This window comes from Leptosomus discolor, chromosome Z, assembly GCF_034619465.1.
Source record: "Leptosomus discolor isolate bLepDis1 chromosome Z, bLepDis1.hap2, whole genome shotgun sequence".
Classification (NCBI taxonomy): domain Eukaryota; kingdom Metazoa; phylum Chordata; class Aves; order Leptosomiformes; family Leptosomidae; genus Leptosomus; species Leptosomus discolor.
The window spans coordinates 15,533,182-15,551,970 of NC_141419.1; the positions used below are offsets into that span (position 1 = coordinate 15,533,182).

The 18,789-nt window shown below is 43.7% G+C and overlaps 1 protein-coding gene across 21 annotated transcripts in view; it reads left to right on the forward strand.

Moving 5' to 3' along the window:
* Positions 1-2,512: 2,512 nt before the first annotated feature.
* Positions 2,513-18,789, forward strand: part of SSBP2 (single stranded DNA binding protein 2) — a 179,930-nt gene continuing 163,653 nt past the window's right edge. For all 21 annotated transcript variants that reach the window (XM_086479011.1, XM_086479023.1, XM_086479014.1 and 18 more), the window contains exon 1: positions 2,513-2,571. In XM_086479011.1, coding sequence (XP_086335137.1) covers positions 2,513-2,571 — 59 coding nt within the window. The remainder of the gene's footprint in view (positions 2,572-18,789) is intronic.

An 18,789-nucleotide genomic window follows, 5' to 3' on the forward strand; every position in this document is an offset into this window, starting at 1 on the left:
GCTCTGGATTACAGTGACCCTGTACCAGGGTCAACTATCCTTTGTGTGTTTGCCCAAGGATATCCGTGTTCACTCTTTTCCTTCCCTCAGCAACTCTTATTTTTTAATCTTTTACCCACAACCAAAGTCCTTCTTTGTTCTCTGTCCTGATTCTTGCTCTGCTGTTCTTTCTTTGTACCATTTTCTGCTACCCGTATTCACGCTGAATGCAGTCAGTCACATGGCTAGCCTCCACCTGAACTCCATGGCACAAGACATGTAAGCATTATTCTGTAGGAATGAGGGTAAAATACCTCCCTTTGGTTCATGCTTCATTAATGTGCCCTTCTCAGACTCTCTCCCTATAGTCTTTCCCCCTTTTTATCACCCGAATTCACAGTGCATTGTTCTTGTACTTCTTTCCCTTTTTTTGTTCTCGCCCATGCTCATTTTCACCTCCTTCTTTTCCTCTGTTAGCTTCTCCCACCCTTTCACTCGCTTCTTCCTCGCTCGTTTTCTCCTGCCATTTCCCACTTACTTTGTTCTCCTGCCATAACCTGCTGTTGCCACTTTGCTCAACGTTCTTCCTCTGGTTTTGCTGGCGTAACTTGGAAGTAAGCAGGAGCCTTAGTCCTGCGAAGGCTAGACTGACTGCTGCCAGTGGGCTGGGTGGAAAGCCCAATTTGCTTCTTTCCTAGACACGCTCCAACCACTCTCTCCCACTGACCTGTTAATGCAAAAAATATAGCAGGGTGAGAGCCCAAGACAGACAACCAGCTTTGGCACAAAACGCCTTTTGTTGCGGCATGCTTTAATCTGATGAATTATTGCAGCGGGTTGCAGAAGCGCACATCCCACACAACCCGCGCCGCGATAGGGAAAGGCCGACGTGCAGCTATAAGCACCGCGGGCTCTTCAGCCTCTTGCTCCTTCCTCTTGTCTCTGCTGCTCTGTCACTAATTTGTTCCAGTTGCTCATTAATACTCCCTTAATCCTCCCCCAACAATTTCACCTCACCAACCGTTCCCTTCACTCTAGCAGCTCAAAATCCAGAGGATATTTTTCTTTTTCCCTGCAGCTCCAACAATGATAAACAGATGCCGGTGGTCTATGCCTCGTACAACTTCCCTCCTCGAATTTCGCGTGGCGCTTATTGTTCGTGACCTTTGCCTGCCAACACAACCGGGAGATGAGTATATTTACAACCTGGCCTGACCAAAAAAAGCACTCTGAGGGCTTGACATTAAACACTAAAAGCCCCCTTGGGTTACACACGTGAGTAGGCTTACAAGATTAGTCATACGTTCGTAAAGATAAGCAGGTATCAACATCTGCAAAATTTGGAATTATACTTTAGCAGCAAGGGCAAAGAAAAAAAAAAAAATCCAGAGACTGGGGTACTTCAAATAAAGCAAGTAATAAATGGCCCCAGTGGTCACCCCCAATGACATCCCCCCCAATGGTCCTATCGTCTCTCTGGAGCACACAATTACTTGCAATGTACCTTTAAAAAAATCAAAGTATTTCCTTGAATTTTCTTTAGACGTTTTCTTCTTTTTTCTTTAAGCTTTTCTAAGACACACTGGTTTGGTTCAGTAAACGTTTCCTCCCAACCTCCAATCGGCTCCAGACCTCGAGGCCCAAGTCACCCCTCGGCCCTGGCAGCGCGGACATCTCTCTGCCGGGCAGCCCTCTCCGTCCCCCGGCACCGAGGGCTCTCCCGGCCCGTCCCTGCCCTTCCGAGCCCCGCCGGCAGGGGAGAGCTTCCCCTCCGCCGTTGAGGAAACAGGGGCGCTGGGCAGGTCTCCGTGCCCCACCGCGGGTGTGGGGCTCGGGGAGGGTGTGTGGGGGGGCGTCCCCGTGGGGTGCGGGCCAGGCGGGTGGCTCTGAGAGACCGCGGCGAGGGCGCACAGCGGGGAGCAGGGGCGCGGCCCCTGAGGGGCTGGCGGCAGCTAAGGAGGGCGCTCCGGGAGGCAGCGCAGAGCTGCAGCCCGAGTCGTGTCCGTGTTTACACCCCCCGGGGATGGTGGGTGGGCGACGGCGCAGCGGGTGCGCCCCCAGCCCGCGGGGGAGGGCGGCGCGCTGCGCGGGCGGCTGAGGGGAGTGGGCCGGCGGCGGGGAGGCCGCGGGCTGCCTGGCGGTGCCGGCTGCCGAACGAATCCGGTCCGCAGTTTGGCGCTCGCCGCCGCGCTCTCCCTCGCCGGCAGCGGCGGCGGGCGGGTGGCGAGCGCTCGGAACAGCCGGTTGTTTAAAATCCTTCTAGAACCGTTTCTAATTCCCCCTTGCGCCGGGGAAGGGAGAGCGCGAGCGGGGGGGGGGGGGGGAGGGAGGAGCCGAGGGGGTGGAGGGGGGGGAAGGAGGAGGGAGTAACCGGTCCGGGTCTCCGCCTGTCGATCACGGCGCGGGGGGCGTGCCAGCACTCCCGGCTGCCCAATGGGATGTGTGTGTGGCGGCGTCTCCATGGTGACGGGGCTGTTCCCGGGGAGGCTGTGATGGGTTGACAGGTGCGTGACAGTCGGAGCTCTCTGCAGGCATGTACGGCAAAGGCAAGAGCAACAGCAGCGTCCCGTCCGACAGCCAGGCCAGGGAGAAGTGAGTACAGCCCGCCGGGCCGCCCCGCCGGGCCGCGCCTTGCGCGGGCGCCCACCCTGCGCGCAAAGTAACTTTCCTGCCGGCGGGCGGTGCGGGGCGGTGCGGGGCGGGAGGCCGGCCGGACCGACCGACCGACTGACCGACCGAAGGGGCCCGGCGCCGCCCGGGCCGGCGTGAGGGGGCAGGCGGCCGCGCTGCTCGGGCGGGAGTGCCGGCGGAGAGGGTGTCCCTGCGGCGGGACAGCGGCGACTCGGGGAGGGGGGGCCGCGGCGGGCGGCCCCCTCCCTTCCGCGGCTGGTCCTCCGCGGGGCGGGCGGCCGAGTGGCGCCGGGTTTCCCCCCACCTCCGCGTCCCCGGGGCCCTCCGCGGGGCTCGGCGGCGCAAGGTGCCGGGACAACTTGGGTAACAAAGAGCGCCGGCACGGGGACGGGGACATGGGGGACGGAGGGCTCAGTGGAGGGGGGTGGGGGGGCGCGGGGGCCGCCTCCCGCCGCTTCTCAACTCGCCGCTTCGCAACTTTTCCCCGGGACCGCGCAGCCCGGCGGCCCCGGCCCCGCGGCGCATTGTTCTCCGGGGCGCACGGCGGGGGGGGGGGGGGTGCGCCGCGCTCCAGCTCCCGCCCCGCCGAACAAAGGTGCTGCCGGCACGGACACCCCCCGCCTTTTTTTGGGGGGGTGGTGGTGGTGTTTTTTTTTTCTTGGCGGGGGGTGGGGGGGGGTGTGTGCCGGTGCGCGGCGGGGCTCCCTTGCACCCCCCGGGCCTGAATTCGGCTAGTGCCGAAACAGCCTGCGAAAACTACTTGGTTTTAATTTTTTTTTTTCGGAAAAAAAAAACCCACAAAAGAGAGAATAAAACCTCCAGGCGAACCGTGCGAGGTCTCCTTTATTTTCTCCTTCGCTCCCCGTGTAAACGCACGGCTCTTTGGAGCGGGGAGAGACCGACAGCGCCCGGGGGCAGCGGGGCGGACCGGGAGTCCGGCGGGATGCGGCGGGGAGGGCCGGGGGTGCCTCCCTCCCCGGTCCCTGCGCTGCGGTTAGGGCAGGCGGGAAAGAATTGGTGAGGAAAAGGGAGTTTTCGGAATGGACGGCGTCTCTTTAAGTTGTCCGTGGCGGCCGCTTCTTGGCGTTAGCGAGGCCGGTTTAGCACGGGGAGGAGGCGGCGGTGGTGAAGGGGGAGGAAAAGCCCGTGTGAGGGGGAGGAGGAGGAGTATCGGAGGTGTCTTCAGCCGGGGAACGGCTGCTGAGGGGGTCCGGAGAAGGAGACCTACGGCCAGAAGCCAGGTTTGCGCCTATCCGCTGCGAAAATCGCGTTGCTCCAGAATTGCCTCCAGGCTCTGTAGTCCGGGCACGGCTGAGGAGTTTGCCTTCAGGCAGTTTGTTTTGAACCTTCACCTAAAAGTTTTTGTTTGTTTGTTTTTTGGTTTTGTTTTGGGGGCGTTTTTTTTGGCTGGTTTTTGGTTGGGTTTTTTTTTTTTTTTTTTTGTCACAGTATGTTAGAGACGTCCGGATTCCAGAGACTGGCATGCATGCTTACTGGAACAACAGCAGGCCAGGGATCCCTGCTGCTAGCTTACAGGAGAGGGAGATGCTAGGGGAAATTTAAAGTGTTGGTATGTTTGGGAATTTCACACGTAACTTTGCAGTAGCAAGGTAGAGGAGGACAGAGGCACCACTGACATGAAATGTTAATCGCTGAGATGGAGCGGGAGACCCAACTAAACCCTCATCAACTAGTGGCACTTCTTGCTCCCAGTGTAGGAATAATTTTAAAAATAATTGCTTCAGTGGCTAGTGGAAGCGTTGCTTATTTGGTTTAGCAAAATTACGGAATTAAACCATTTTCTTGTGCTACATAGTGGCTGGTGTTCATCAATACGCTTGCTAAGTTCCTGAAGGGCACAATAGGATTGCGTTGTGGGACTAGATAAATCTATAGGGCTGCCGTGGGTTGGATCAGATGAAGATCGTGTTCTTTTAATTCTGCGTTGCAAAAACTGCCCAATACAAGCCACGCAGACATCTGTTCTGGTCTTAGGGCTGAAGCTTTAAACTGTTTTTTCAGTCGTCTTCCTTCACTATAGCTGTTTTTTCTTCTGGATTCTTGCTGCCATGAAGCACGTCATATTTCATGCAGTATGAAAATGCTTAATAATTTTCAGGGCAAGCCTGCCAAACTGATCTATTGCCAAGTAGCAACTGCCCTCCTAGGTAAAGTTATGGGGGGCCTGCTAGATGGTGCTGTTCGATTTAAATACGCTCACTGTAACTAACAGCTGGAAGTGTGAATTCCTCGTGTATAGATTATTTCATGCAAAACACTGAAATGATTTGTTCTTAAACCACGGACTTGACAGATCGGTAACTTCTTGGTAGCACCTACTAGGGATAAACACAACTGGGAATTTAGAAACACTCTCTTCCTCTGTCATCTCCTCCCCCCCCCCCCCCCCCAACTGTCCTTTCTGTTAATGATAAAAAAAAAAACCAAACCAAAGCCTAAAGACTTGTTTCATGATGTGGAGTACCATTATATAGTCTACATTCCAGATTTTTTTGTGTTACGTCTTTTCAGGTTTCTTCTTAGTAGATCAGATCACATCATTGCCATTTTCATGCACTTTCTTTCTGACGTCCAAAAAGCTGTAATTACATTTTTTTCTCTTATGACATTGTTTTACAGCCATGCAATGCTTTTCCCAACGTGATGCATGAGTTCTTGTTCTTCTCAAAAAAGTTGCCATTGAATTAAATATCTCTAAAAAAAAACCCCAGCTCCGACTTCTGCATGAGATTGTGTTAGTTTGGAAACCACAGACAAAATACGTGTTTGACAGATACATTAAGTACTTATTTAATCAAGAAGAGCAGGATTATAATTATGTTCAATTTGAAAGTTTTTAGAACAGAACGTGTAACTTAACTCTATCCTGTCTCCTCAAGGTTTTAAGTATCAAAAATTTATAGCCGGTAACCTATCTCTGAAATACAGTTGTAATAATTAAGGATTTTTTTAAAAAAATTTTTTAAATACACTACCTTGGGTTTGGACAGCCTAATTATATGGAACATGTTTCTTCCCCATGAGGATGTGTGCCAGTGACAGGAGTAGGGTGTGAAAAGAGTATTTATCAAGTGTGGAAAAGATGTGTGTTGTGCAGGTGTTCTTTGTAATGAAGGATGTGATATATTTTACAGACCAATCCAGTGCCAAATATGTTTGTAGGATGGTGTCTAACTGTATGCTGCCTGTAATGTTTAGTGTCCTTTGAGGTTATGTAATTTCTATTAAAATGAACAGGTTTTGCAAGTCATTTATAGTAGCCCTTGGCAAATTTTCAGTTCCAAAGATGGCATTCATTTTATGGTCTTTCTCTTTGTCCCTTCTGCCTGACCTTTGGGGTAAATTATCTGTATTATGTAGCTTAACAACACATGTGAAGTGTGGATAGATGAATTCAGGAAAAATAATACCTAATTTTATGTGAGAGAGGTACAGTCTAGTACAGCTAGGTAAAACACTAAAAATGAAGGCACATGATACCTATGAGGCATGGAGAAGACAAAGAGAGAAAAATCACAAGTGTTGTTGTTCACCTTCCTGGAACAGCTGTGACTTAATGTTGGGTTCAGGCCATCCCTATCGCATGAAGGACGAGAAAGTTGTATTAACAGTAGCTCTTCCAGCACGCGTGCTGTTCTGGGGCCAAGCAAGGCTCAGCTGTGTTGTAAAAGGAAGAATACTAAAATGTTTATAAATATCTTGTTTTGTTACCTCTTCACAGCAAATGTATATTTTTTGATTTTTTTGCGTAGTCATTAAAATTGGATTAATTCAGATTAGGAACTTGGACCTGCTGACATTTCATTGAATGTTGAAACCCTCTAAACTTTTAGTGTTGGAGAAAGACGGACCAGACTATACAAAATTTATGTAGCTTTTCAAACAGGGCTTTTATAGGTGTTAGCAAATGGAACTCTCTATCTGTATATAAGTAACGTTGTAAGTTAGAAAATATATGTAGAAAAATAGTTTAAAACAACGTACAAGGAAAACTAAATCCTGAAGGGATTGCACGTTTTATGTTCAGTTGTCTTGATCTTTCAGTGGTCTTCTGAAGTAGTCTTTTTCCCAAGGTGCCCTTACCTTGTTGGGGCTCAGCAGACATGGAGATTTTGTTTAAAAACTGTTTAAAAACTCTGGCTTGCTAGAGACTGCAATTTACTTTGGTATAAAGGGAGGCATGGTCAAAACAACAACATAGAAGCAAGCATTAGAGTCAATTATTGATTGAGTTTCAGCTTGGTGTGGGGGAGAGGACATAGAGAAAGTGAGAATACTCAATTGCTGTTATCACAGTATTCTTGCTCCATTTTTTTTGCATGACCCTAGTTGTAAATGTGTCCAGAGTTTGATCTTGGCCAGTTGGTCACCTGGAGGAAAATGGGCATTTTTCTTTTCCACTTTACTGCTGCTTTGAAGAAGGAAAAAGATGTCTCCGTTGTTGTTTCTCCTTGAGTTCTCTTTTGGGTGATTCGCTGTTCAGATGTACTGCTCCTTTATATGAGCGGTGTGGGTGCCTGCCTTGGTAGATCTCTCTTCCCAAGCAGGAAAGCAGACTGAAATTTACACAACTTCTGTCATTTTCTTACTGATGCCAGTAGGGTTCTCTGTAAATAGAGAAAGACTCACCAACGCTTTCCTCATTTGATTCTACTGCTGTTCAGGAAAACTGAGATTTCCAAGGGCTTTTGAGGATTTGTGGATTTATAGAGATAGTTTTTTTGGTGGTGGTGTTTTTTTTTGTTTGTTTGTTTTGTGGGTTTTTTCAAATTTGGAAAGACATCATTGCGTGAATTTATGTAGTTAGGTTATCCCTTTCCACTGTAATATTTGTAAGCTACATAAAAATAAGATACAGAGTAAAATTAATTGGCTTCAAGGATAAATTTGCTGCTTATCCCTGTGAAATGTGAGCTAGTGCTAGTTTTTCAAGTTTCAGGTGGTGAAAGATACATTGATCTCTTTTTTTTTTTTCTCTTTTCTGCCCCCCCCCCCCCCCCCCCCCCCCCCCCCCCCCCGCGAGGACAAAATTAGTAGCCTGTTTTACAAAACTTAGGTTTGATGGTTGTACAGTGATTTCATCCATCAGCTCTAACTTGGAAAAGTTGCAGGAGTACTGCTGTGGGAGTCTGTGGATGGAGCACATTTTGCCACGCTTAGAATAATACACTTTGTAATAAGGAAGAGCACAGAAGGGAAGGTTCTGGAGATAGTAACTCTTTACCAGTAGTTATTGTTAATCACAGTGCTTCATGTACTCTTACATTGCGCAGGTATCTTGGACAGCATGTGAAGGCATTTCAGATGGATAGTGTATATGCTACAATTCAGACTGCTAAGAATAACTGCTTTTGCGGTGGAGATTTAACAGGTGCTGATAGTTGGAACGATAGGTATGGTGGACCATAGAAATATAACTTCAGTGTAGCAGTGCCGTGAAATACATGCCCAACTTTTAAGTGTACTGCTTACGGCAGGGATATTTGTTTCCATACAGTTAAGGGCATAGAAGTACTTCAATGGACTGGCAAGAACCAAGGGAAAAAAGATACTTCAGTTTCTGCCTTGCTTCCTCTAAGCAATTGATCTGCTCACAAAAAGTTTTAGGTTTTTTTTCTGTGTTTTTTCCTAACGATGAACATTGAGGTGCCTTGTTCCAGCTTTCGTGGGCTCTGTAGTGCACAGCAAACTCGTGCTACTGAAGAGCAAGGACTTCTGGAGCCCACTCAAGACCTGCTGGGTACCGCAGATGCACTCTTTGAGCACAACAAGCATGATTCGGGCATGGCTAAGAGATAATTAAATCTTGCTGGAGGAGACAGTAGTTAGCAGAAAACGGTATATATTAATAATTAATTTTGCTTAAATTATAGGCATATGATAATATCCCTAGTATTAAAGTAGCCAAATAAGATTTTCATAACCTCATCAAGCTTTCACTGTTTGGCTGGAAACTTTATAATGGCATATGTAAGCTTTGTGAAGATTTATTTAATTCCGTTGTGTGTAAAACTTCAGTTGAAATGTTTTGTCTCATTTTGAAAATTAGGCAAAGAAAAAAATGTGTTTTCCAATGTTTTAAAAGTTCTCGCAACTTTTACCGTGGAAGACCAATAGTATCCCACTCCTTTGAAACACTTGAAATCTAGTTGAAAAAGGATGAGGGATTTGTTCCAGGGATGTGTCTTTTTCCATTTGCATGACAAAGCATCTGAATTTAGCCAGGATACAAGCCTTTTCAAAAAGATCAATTTGCATATGCTTAGGGCTTACTAACTGTAATTGCTGAATATTTCATCTTTGCTGGGAGCAGCAGCAGATACTGGGATCAGAGTAGCGGCTTGGGAACTGGGTGCTGGTGGGAAGAAGAGTGTAAACGTGAGTAGTGGAGCCTGCAGCCGTGAGACATCAGGATGTAGTGATAACAAGGTTGGCTCTTGAGGGAGGATGGAGGAAGCAGGGTGGAAATGGCCGGTCTGGAAAGATGAGACGAAGAATTGGTCCCTACAAGGACTGGCATTGGGATCAGAGATCTGGGTGGGAGCTGGGGCATCTAGACAAGGAAAACAGACCTGGTGCAAAGCAGGGAGCAGAGCCAGGACAGTGACGACTTCAAGGAGACAGGCCAGGAAGTGGAAGGTTTTTGTTAAGTTAGAAGGAACATGCTGTCCCTGCAGGTACTAGAAAATTACTGTTCCTTTGCTGCTAGCAAGTGCTTGTGAAACTGGGAGGTGAAACGTCTTCTCTTTGAGATAAACCCTACAAACAGCTATGAAATACTGACTTGTCTGAAATGGCAGAGGTGTGTGGTCGTCCTAAAACCTGTAGCTCAGATGAGATGTCAGAGATTTGGGAGGGAAGGGTAGGATGTGCCATTCAAAACCAACTGGAATAATGTGTCTAAGTGCAATGTCTGGGGGTTGTACTTGCATTCTCGATAACATTCTCTTAATTTGGAAAATACAGATGTGTACTAAGTGCTGTTCTTACTTTGTCTTCATTTGCATGTTCACTGATTTTTTTTTTCCCCTCTGGAAAAAAAACTCCTTTTTTTTTTTTTAATTGTGCAGAATAGAGCATTGTTTTCATAATGAGTAGCTATTTGATAATTTGCTATTTTGCTGTCATGTGTTACGTGCCTTGTGGCTGACTTGCTGTTTCATAATACAGATGTTCCTAGAGAAAGAATATGTTGTTTTTTTGGTGCCCAGCACCACGATGTCTGAGTTTCACAAACCTTTAAAAATATGCATCAAGCCACTCCCGCCTGGCAGTTTTAAGAATGGCAGTGAGGTGCAGAAAGGTGAAAGGCAGAAATATTTGCTGATTACTGAGTGCCCAATTTAAGCTGTGTAGCCCTGATTGGTGTTTGGGGTTTTTTGAGTGTCACATAAACCACTGGTGCATACATACAACTTCCACTGTCTCTTTTGCCACTGATTCTGAGAACAAGGTGCCATTTTATCGCATTGGGCATCCAGAAGATGAGGAACAGAAAATGATGCATCCTTTGCGCAAAGTTTGTTTCAGCTAGTGGCTTACAACACAGAGCCATCCTGTGGCATGTGCAGAGATGGAGGACTGTTTTGGGTGGTCTCAGAAGGACCATCTACAGTGTGCCCCAGAGTCTGCCATCTGTCCTGGTAGAGCACGCTGCTTCTGCCTTGGACGGACTGTGATTCAGCCCAAGGCAGGATGCAAATGAACAGTCCTGTGAGCTACAGAAGAGGTGAAGCCTGATTTCCTGGACATCTATCTTCTTGAGGTCATGCTGTGGTGTTTCTGTGAGAGAAAACAGCTGAAGCAACTTAAAATGTAATTTTTTTTTTTTTTTTTTTGAGACTGCTGTCCCTTTTTTGGATATACTTGAAATTGGAAAATGAACTTGAAAGTTATCCGGAGTGGACAGTCACGGACTTACACACCACCTGACCTCGCAAGCCTGCTTTTCTTAGGGAGGAAGACTACAAATATGTATGATTCAGGGTGGCATTACAATTGAGTAGAGCCACATCATGATGACCACTCTGTGAACCCTCGGGTGCAGAAAAGGGCACAATCCTGCACAGCCTAATGTGGTACTCTGCGAGTGCAGGTAATTAGCAGCTGCTCAAAATGGTTGCTTTTAAGAGTTTTCTGCGAAGCTTCTTTGGGCAAGAACACAGCTAGATGATGGGTTTTCTCCATGAATAGCTACAACTTCAAGGCTTCCCAGCTGTGTTGCTTGGGAATTTGTTGTCCAGGTTGTTCAGGTGGTGGTCAGGTAATACATAGATGTTGTTTCAACCACTAAGAGATGATCTTCCTCAGATAGCAACAAAGGTGTTAATTCAGAAATCTTGATGACCTCTGTGCATGCTTCTCTAGGCTTCAGGATATTTCTCTCTTCCAGTCCCAGGAAGGTGAGAACATGAAATGTTCTGTTCTAAGAAAGGTGCCGGTAATCAAGACCACAGTGTCCTAGCTTACTCCTTTCCTGCTTCATTAAAAATAAACTGAAAATTTTTGTGGTAGGTCATTTTTTCACCTTCAAACCTTCTGTGATTCTTGCCTCTGGACTCTTTTTGGTTTTTCTCCATATTATTAGTAGTGTGACCAGATCAGAGCATAGAACTGAGCAGAATGAAATAATTACCTCTCTTTTCAGATGGTACATACTACTTGGATTTTATATATAAAACATTGCTGCTAATACTCCCTAGAACACTTATCTGTTGTTTGTTTTGGTTGTTGGGTTTCGTTGTGTTGTTTTGTTTGGTTTTTTTTTTAAATAATCCATTTTGCAGTCCACATGCCCTCCAGGTTCTTTTTGCAGCACTGCTGCCTAGCCAATTATTCCCCATTTCATATTTGTGTATTTGATTTCTTATTCCTGAGCATACTACTCTACATTTGTCTGTATTGAATTTTCTCTTATTAACTTCCCTTATTCTGTTCGTGTCCCCAAAAGGGCTTATAATCTTTCCCAATTTACCATGTACTTTTGTATTTCTCTACATACAACTCATTAATGAAAGTCTTTTAACGGAATTGGCTTAGGATAGCAAGACCTTTCTTTAAACATTCTCTCATTTGTAGAAACATACTGATAATGACTATTCCATTATTTTTTTCTCGTGACTGGACACTATTTTTTTCATTCATGAAGACTATTTGCTTACATAGATGTCATGTGATAGGCTAAGAATCGAAACTCCTATATCTTAACTTTTAGTAAGCCATCCATGTGTTCCTCTTTATCCACTGTGCAGTCTCCCAAGTAAACTGAACTGAGCTGACTGTTCTTTTTCTTAACAGATAATGTTGACTCTTTCTTATCTTTGTATTCTGAAGGTATTTATAATTTGTTTCTGGAATTTTTTTCTTTATATATTTTGATATTCAAGTTGATGTCTGCATATTTTGTTTTTTTATATTTTATACATGCTATGGCATGCTAAGCTCTGTTTCTTGGGGTCTTTTTGGGTTTGTTTTCTCCAATACCAGACTAATGTAATGTGCATAAATAGGCCAAAATGTTGACTGCAGCTCATCATGTGAGTGCTTGGACAGTTGGATAGAGAAGTTGGACAGATCATATCTGCTTGCCCTGTATCTTGCTTGCTTTTATGTGCAGTGGCAGACCTTCGCCTTCTACTGTGATGTGAGTTTGAGTTTGACCTGAAGAGCTAAGTAAGTTCAGATCCTCTTCCCCCGCCCCCCCTGAAAGTGGTCTAACATCTAGGCTATTGTACACCAGCTTGACAAACATCTCACTGTCACAATCGCCTCAGTGCCTCCTTACAGCTGGCCCGCTGAAGCTCTTCCTCTTCCCCTTGTACCTCCATTGCCTGTGTCCAGAGTGACCTGACTCTCTTGTGTACAAGCCTTTGGCTCCTCCAAACCGCAGCTTGCGCATGGCTTTGACATCCACACCTTGTTTTTTAGGAAAACCAGCTTCATTTGTGATAAAAGAGCCAAAAAGTACATTAATATTATTTACATTGCCCATTTATTTTCTGTAGGCTTTTCAGAATGCTCGCAGTCTTTCTTCAGGCAAGTGTATTGGAGTTTTTGGGGTTTAGTTTTAAGCTGGACACACCTGTGAAAGAACAGGTGTTGGACTTGCTTCTTCTAAGTGCATTGAGAGCATTCTTTTTTCCCCACCTTGTTTCTTGTGCAAATATCAATTAGGAAATTACCAATTTGTAAAAATCAGGATATCAGACATTACACTTCTGGTGGCAGATACGGTTTGTCAGCTGTGGTTGTGGATCATGAGAGTTGTCTGGCTTCTCAATGCTTATCCTGTTAGCATTGAATTCGTAGGCTGCTTGTTCCCATCCTTGTTATGCTTTACAGTCTGCCTTTGTGCTTGTGTTCTGGTGTGCTCAAGTAGAAGCATTTGACTGGGAGCTGACCATGATACTAACCAATACTTTTTGCTAAGTTTTTATGGGTCTAGTTGAAGTACAAGCTGTGATGTTAACCCCAAACTTTTCATAGGATTGATCAAGCCTAAATTGCCAATGAAAGCGCTGGTTTGCTACTTAGGCTTGGCTATTTCGAGTCCTTCGTGTCTCTCGTTCCTAAATAAAAGAATGTCTTTGGAAGAGGGAATTGGAGAAGATATTAATGTAAGAAGGTACTGATTTCACAGTGTCCTGTTTTATATTAACTTCCATTTTATCTGCAATGCCTCTGCCTTTTGTGAGAGATTTTAAACCAGACCCCTATACTTTTTCTATAAAGAAGGCAATGTTTGGAAAATACAGAAAACAGTATATTACCAGTACAGTAGTAATAAATTATATATAAATTCCAGTGCGTGCAATATTTTTTCCATATTGATATGAAAATATCTTGTTACTAGCAGATGCATTTTTAAATTCAACTAATGAGTTTGGAAAGTTAGCAACAATGTTTCACTGTTGGCGTTAAGTATTTTTGCAGGTAGTTAGAGGAAGGTAAAATACTATATTTTCTGTGGTAATCAACTTAATGCTTATAAACAAAGTGGCAGGGTTAGTCTTGGAAGCTGTTTTTATAGGTGTTTATATAGCTGTTTTAAAAAAAGTTACAACAAAATCAATGGCAACCTCAGGTAGCCTGTGTTGTTCTGTTGGCCTTTCCCTGGGAAGGGCTCTGCTTTCTGAAGAAAATAGTTGAGTGCAGAAATGGAACTATAATTCCTTAATAAATATGTTGTTCTTGACAGTCTCAGGACAAAATGGATGATGTGGCTGACAGGCCATATGATTGTGTTGTAAACATTCTATGATTTACGAGGCTGGAAGTAAGGATGCCACCCCAATGCTCCTCCCTACTATAGAAGTTGTGATGCTTTATCAGATCCTTGTAATTGCAACAGCAAGATTTGATAAACCAAAGGCCCTTTCCTTTCTCCATGCTAAATGTTTTATTTACTGTTCTTCTTAAAGAATGGGGGCTAGTCTTGGATGGCTCTGATTACTCCTGCCTTTGAATTGAGGTAGTAGTGAGTTGATAGATGCTATTTATGTGGTTGAGAGTGTTGATGAGTTAATGAGATTTTGTCAGGTGTACTGGGAATAATGAAGCTCCCCTGCCGAATCTGAAACTGCCCAGAAGTGAAGTCACAGCTTTCATTGACAGTCTTTTGAACTGTTTGGCTTCTTTAATTGTTCATTACTAAAAAACTCCTAAATCTGTGTATATTGTTTAATCTGCCTTCAAATGTGGGTTGCAAGTCCCAGGCCTTTGAGTAATATAGTGAAAGGTTGTCTGAATTTATTGCATCTTCCATAACTGCTTCCTAAACTTTGGTAAACTGGGGCTCGGTAGCTTGTTCCAGCAGTCAGTCATCTTCGGTGATGGGCAGCAGAACTGCTGCTGCCTCCTGCCACCATGCAGATAGAGGATGCACTCCCTTCTGCAAGTCAAAAAGACTTCTGTGATGCCAGCTTTAATAAAATATTTATAGAGTATTATACATGGAGAGGATGTTTTAAATACTTAAAAGGCATATATCCTGGCCTGAGAAATTAAGTTTGTTTTTCTTGTATGTTTATATGCATGTTGCAAAATAATATAAATGAAAGTTGATTTTCCAGCTTTGGAATACGGGAAGTATGTGATCAACAAATAAACACCTGGAGTTCTCACACAGGACAGTACGTAAAAAAATACAAAGCTAGAAAAGATAAAGGAGAGTTTCTCATCAGAAGATGAAGAGCCGTGTGAGAAATACTGAAATGTGCCTCTAGTAATGGTAATATGCTTGACAAGCAGATCTGAAAGGTGCAACACATTGGTGTTTCTGACTTCTGCTGCAGCTCCTCAAATTCAGTGTCACTTTTAATTTTACTATCTGTACATCTAAGTCTATATAAAAGAAAGATGTTTACTGTTACGAGACCAATATCTGTAGACAAGTGTAACTGCAAACCCAGTTATACGTATTTTAAAATCTTTTCAGAAATAAACTGAGAGACTATAATGCTTCAAAACACAAAGCTAGCTGTGTCTTAGGCTTTGAAGATGCAAGACTTAAATAATTTGTCCAGCTGTAGTTGGGGAACCTATAAAGAGTGAGTGAAAAAATTATGTTGAACAACTTCCCAGAACATCTTAAATAGATGATTAAAAACTAAATCAGACTGGAATACTGGTTGCAGGTATATTTCTATTAATTCTGATAATTGAGGAAGTTACTTATGAATCTTTCCCAATATTCCCCAAACAGCCATGTAAGTCTGTGGTTACTGATTCAAAATTAGAGAGAAGTTCGGAGTTGCCTGGAGTTGGTTTCCATAATAGACAGAAGGTTTTCTTGTGATAAAACTGTAACTATTTTTCCTGTAAAACAATACAACTGAGTTGAGCAGTGTTTCACTTGTATTGCTATCTAGTAAAGCTCTTACAGAATTCTTCAGAAGGTTGAAAAACGACTCTGTGGTTTTAATATTTAGACTGTGAGCCAGACAAATGCATTTGAAAATGCACAGTGATGCCTACAGCAGTTTGTGGGTGTGCCTGTTCCATATTCCACTTGCGCACTCTTTTGAGAAAGAGCATCGGCCGAAAATATAGTCAGGGACTATAGGAAGATTCACAGAGACACAACAGTTCATCTTGTTTCTCCCTCTTTAATATCATCTTGATTCTTAGTAGCCTGAAGAGGTAAAACTCAAGACCAAATCACCCAAAGCTAAAAATCTTTGTTTCCTACTTTGTTGGAGGAGCTAGCTTTGCACACATAGTGTTGGTCCACAGTTACTAGTTACAGAGGTGCTGTAGTAATCTTCATTTTGATGGCTAAAGTGCTTGAAATGCTCAAGTCCTGTAGCTGAATGTCCTCTGGCGTGGTCACAGGCTTCAAAACAAATCAGGAATTGTTTGTTAAAAGGCAGTGTGGGCAAAACAAGAGAAGGTGGTGCAAAAGAGACTTCCTGCTAATGCAAGACTAGGGATGATAAAGTGCAGCTGAGAGGAAGCACATAAAATTTACAGAAGTGTTTTGGTATTAGTTTCTGTTTCATTTCTCTTTGCACAGTGTATACATTCAATAGACAAAGCATAACTAGAGGGGCTTTCTGGTGTAGTATAGTGTTACAGAGAAGAGTTTTGCTTCTACAAAGGGTTGCGTGCTTAGGTGAGCGTGCTCTGTTCAGCACAAACATGTGAAATTCTCACTAATTCAGGATACAAGTGGAAAACTAATGGAAAATTAAGGGAAACCTAGCCTATGACAGTGTCATATATGCCTCAGGCTTTCTAACGCTTTATTTTGAAGCATTCCAACAGGGCTGTAAAAGGAAACAAGAAACTACATTAAAGAGACCAATGGTGTAATTTGGCAAAGTAGTTGCTGTGTATTGTGCAGTATCAAAATGGAAATGTTTTCATACTCTTTTCACCTTTGTGATTCAATTGCATATTTCACCTAAAATTAAAGCCAGTTCTGTGACAGTTACTTTCTAGCATGCCCGTGGCTTTCTTGGAATTTCTGGTTTTCCAGACCAATAGCATATTTAAAGAATTAATGTAACTGAAGAAAGTTATCCATTGCATTCTCCCAGTCTGAAATTCATTGTAATAGTTTTCCATATTGTATTGTGTGTGTTTGTATAGATATGCATATCTCTATGTATATATTCAAGCTTGGAAGGCAGGGTTAGTATCTTTGTCCTTAGAACAGGCGACTGGACATCACCTGCATGTATTGAATCACAGAAGCAGGTTGATTAAAAAAAAACCCCTACAAATAACAAACCATTTTGATTCAAATACAGAATGAAATTAGAAGAGGCATTTTCAGAGTTAGTAGACTAACTGCACTCGTGATCCACTTCTGAGTTTATTCAGTGTCACGCTTATACTCTTGTCGTGTCTCTTGGTATGCAACCATGAAATTTACTGTGTCGTATCTGTGGTCTGCATATGGTCTGTTGTGTAATAACTGCAATTAACCCACCAAAGCTGACTTTACATTCAACACCTGTGATTACTGCTCTTTGGGAGTAATGACAGGAGTATCTGACAACCAGACTTCTTAAAGCAAAGTATTTGTTTGGAGCAATGTGAACAAAAACATCTGAAATTACAAAAAGCTGTCTATATAAGTCATCTTTTTTTCTGCCTAGGAATGTACAACTCCTCTAATGCTTACCTGATAAAACAAGCTTCTGATTCTTCCAAAAAGCTTCCATCAGTGTGCCTCCCTGTATAACATAGGGTTTTTTCTTCCCTTTTGGCAGCTCAAGTGATCTGAAGAAGCTTTCATGCCTCAAAGGTTTATCCTTTTCTGTTTGCCTTTTTTGTTTTGTTTGTTGGTTGGTTTTTTCCAACAGCTTTATGGAATAATAGTACATACAGTTTGGGCCTCTCAGTATATCGTGATTGGAGTCCAGAGCAGCACCTTCTGTTGATGAGAGAGCCTTACAGTCTGATTCCATGGTTTGAGGAAATTCTGAAAGCAACGTGAAAAACAGGACGAAGTACATGGTACTGTTCTGTTTTCTCGCCTGATGGTCCTCTCCTAGCTGATTCCTTGGCACGTGTATTGCAAAAATGATGTGTTTGTGTGTGGGCAATAAACTGTACTATGGTTGTTCGTGAAAGGCGTGTTATATGATGTAGTATACTGAGGACGGTAGAAGTACGTTGAATGAGTAGAGAACTTGTGCTTTGGGGAAACATGAGGTTACAGTACTGGATGCAGGGCACTGGGTAATGTGAATGGAGTGGGACCTGTGCTTTTAAGCTAGCAGCAGGTATTTTAGCTAAATGTAAACTTTTGAAGAGGTCAAGCCAGATGTTACACTTCTGGAAACAATACATAAACCATCTTAAGTATCAAGGTTGTATTTGAACCCTCTGCTCCACTGCCTTATGGCTGTAAGGATCTTAAGATAAAAATGCTGTGTAATACATGATGTGTGCCTGGTTAGTCAGAGGTGCTCCTTGGACCAGGCTTCCCATCCTCTTTTCCATCAACCCACTGTTTAGCATAGGAAGCTTCCTGGTGCCTCTCTGTGTGGTTTTCTTTATCCAATGTGTAAAAGCAAGAATGAGTTCTATAAATTGGTAGAAAACATTGTAACATTGAGTGACGTAATTTAACCGATGAATTATGCTGTGATGTTCCTTCAGTGAAGATGTTGAGGTGTCCTTAATAGTAGTCAAGTTTTTTCCTTTACATTTAGTTTCAAGTTCATTAAACTGTCACTTTCCAGCCTACAGGTACACTGTCTCTTGATATCTGTATTTGTAATTTAGAGTCCAAGAATGTCACTGTCTGAAGTGGTTCAGATATGAATATTTCCTAGTGGAAGAATTATATTTTACCTTTTTTTTAAAAAAAATGTCACACAGTTTGTAAAAGTATATAAATTTCAGTGCTGTCTTGGGCATTCATGTAAGTGTTGTTCAACTACAGTGTCTGCTGGAGGTCAGGAGACTTCTACCACTATTGTCTTTATTTTCTGAATTTCTATTTCTTCAAGTAAGTGGAGATGTTACTGTACAGGAGCATCCTACCCTTCTGTCAGATGCTGCGTGTAAGGAGGTACTTGAGGTGGTTCTAAAGAATCCAAACCCTTTTGAATGTCTCTAGTGTAGTATGACCCAGTGTGATATACAGGTTTTGATTATGTGATTATGAAATGGTAAGACTGTGTGATATGCTCTAGCAAGATC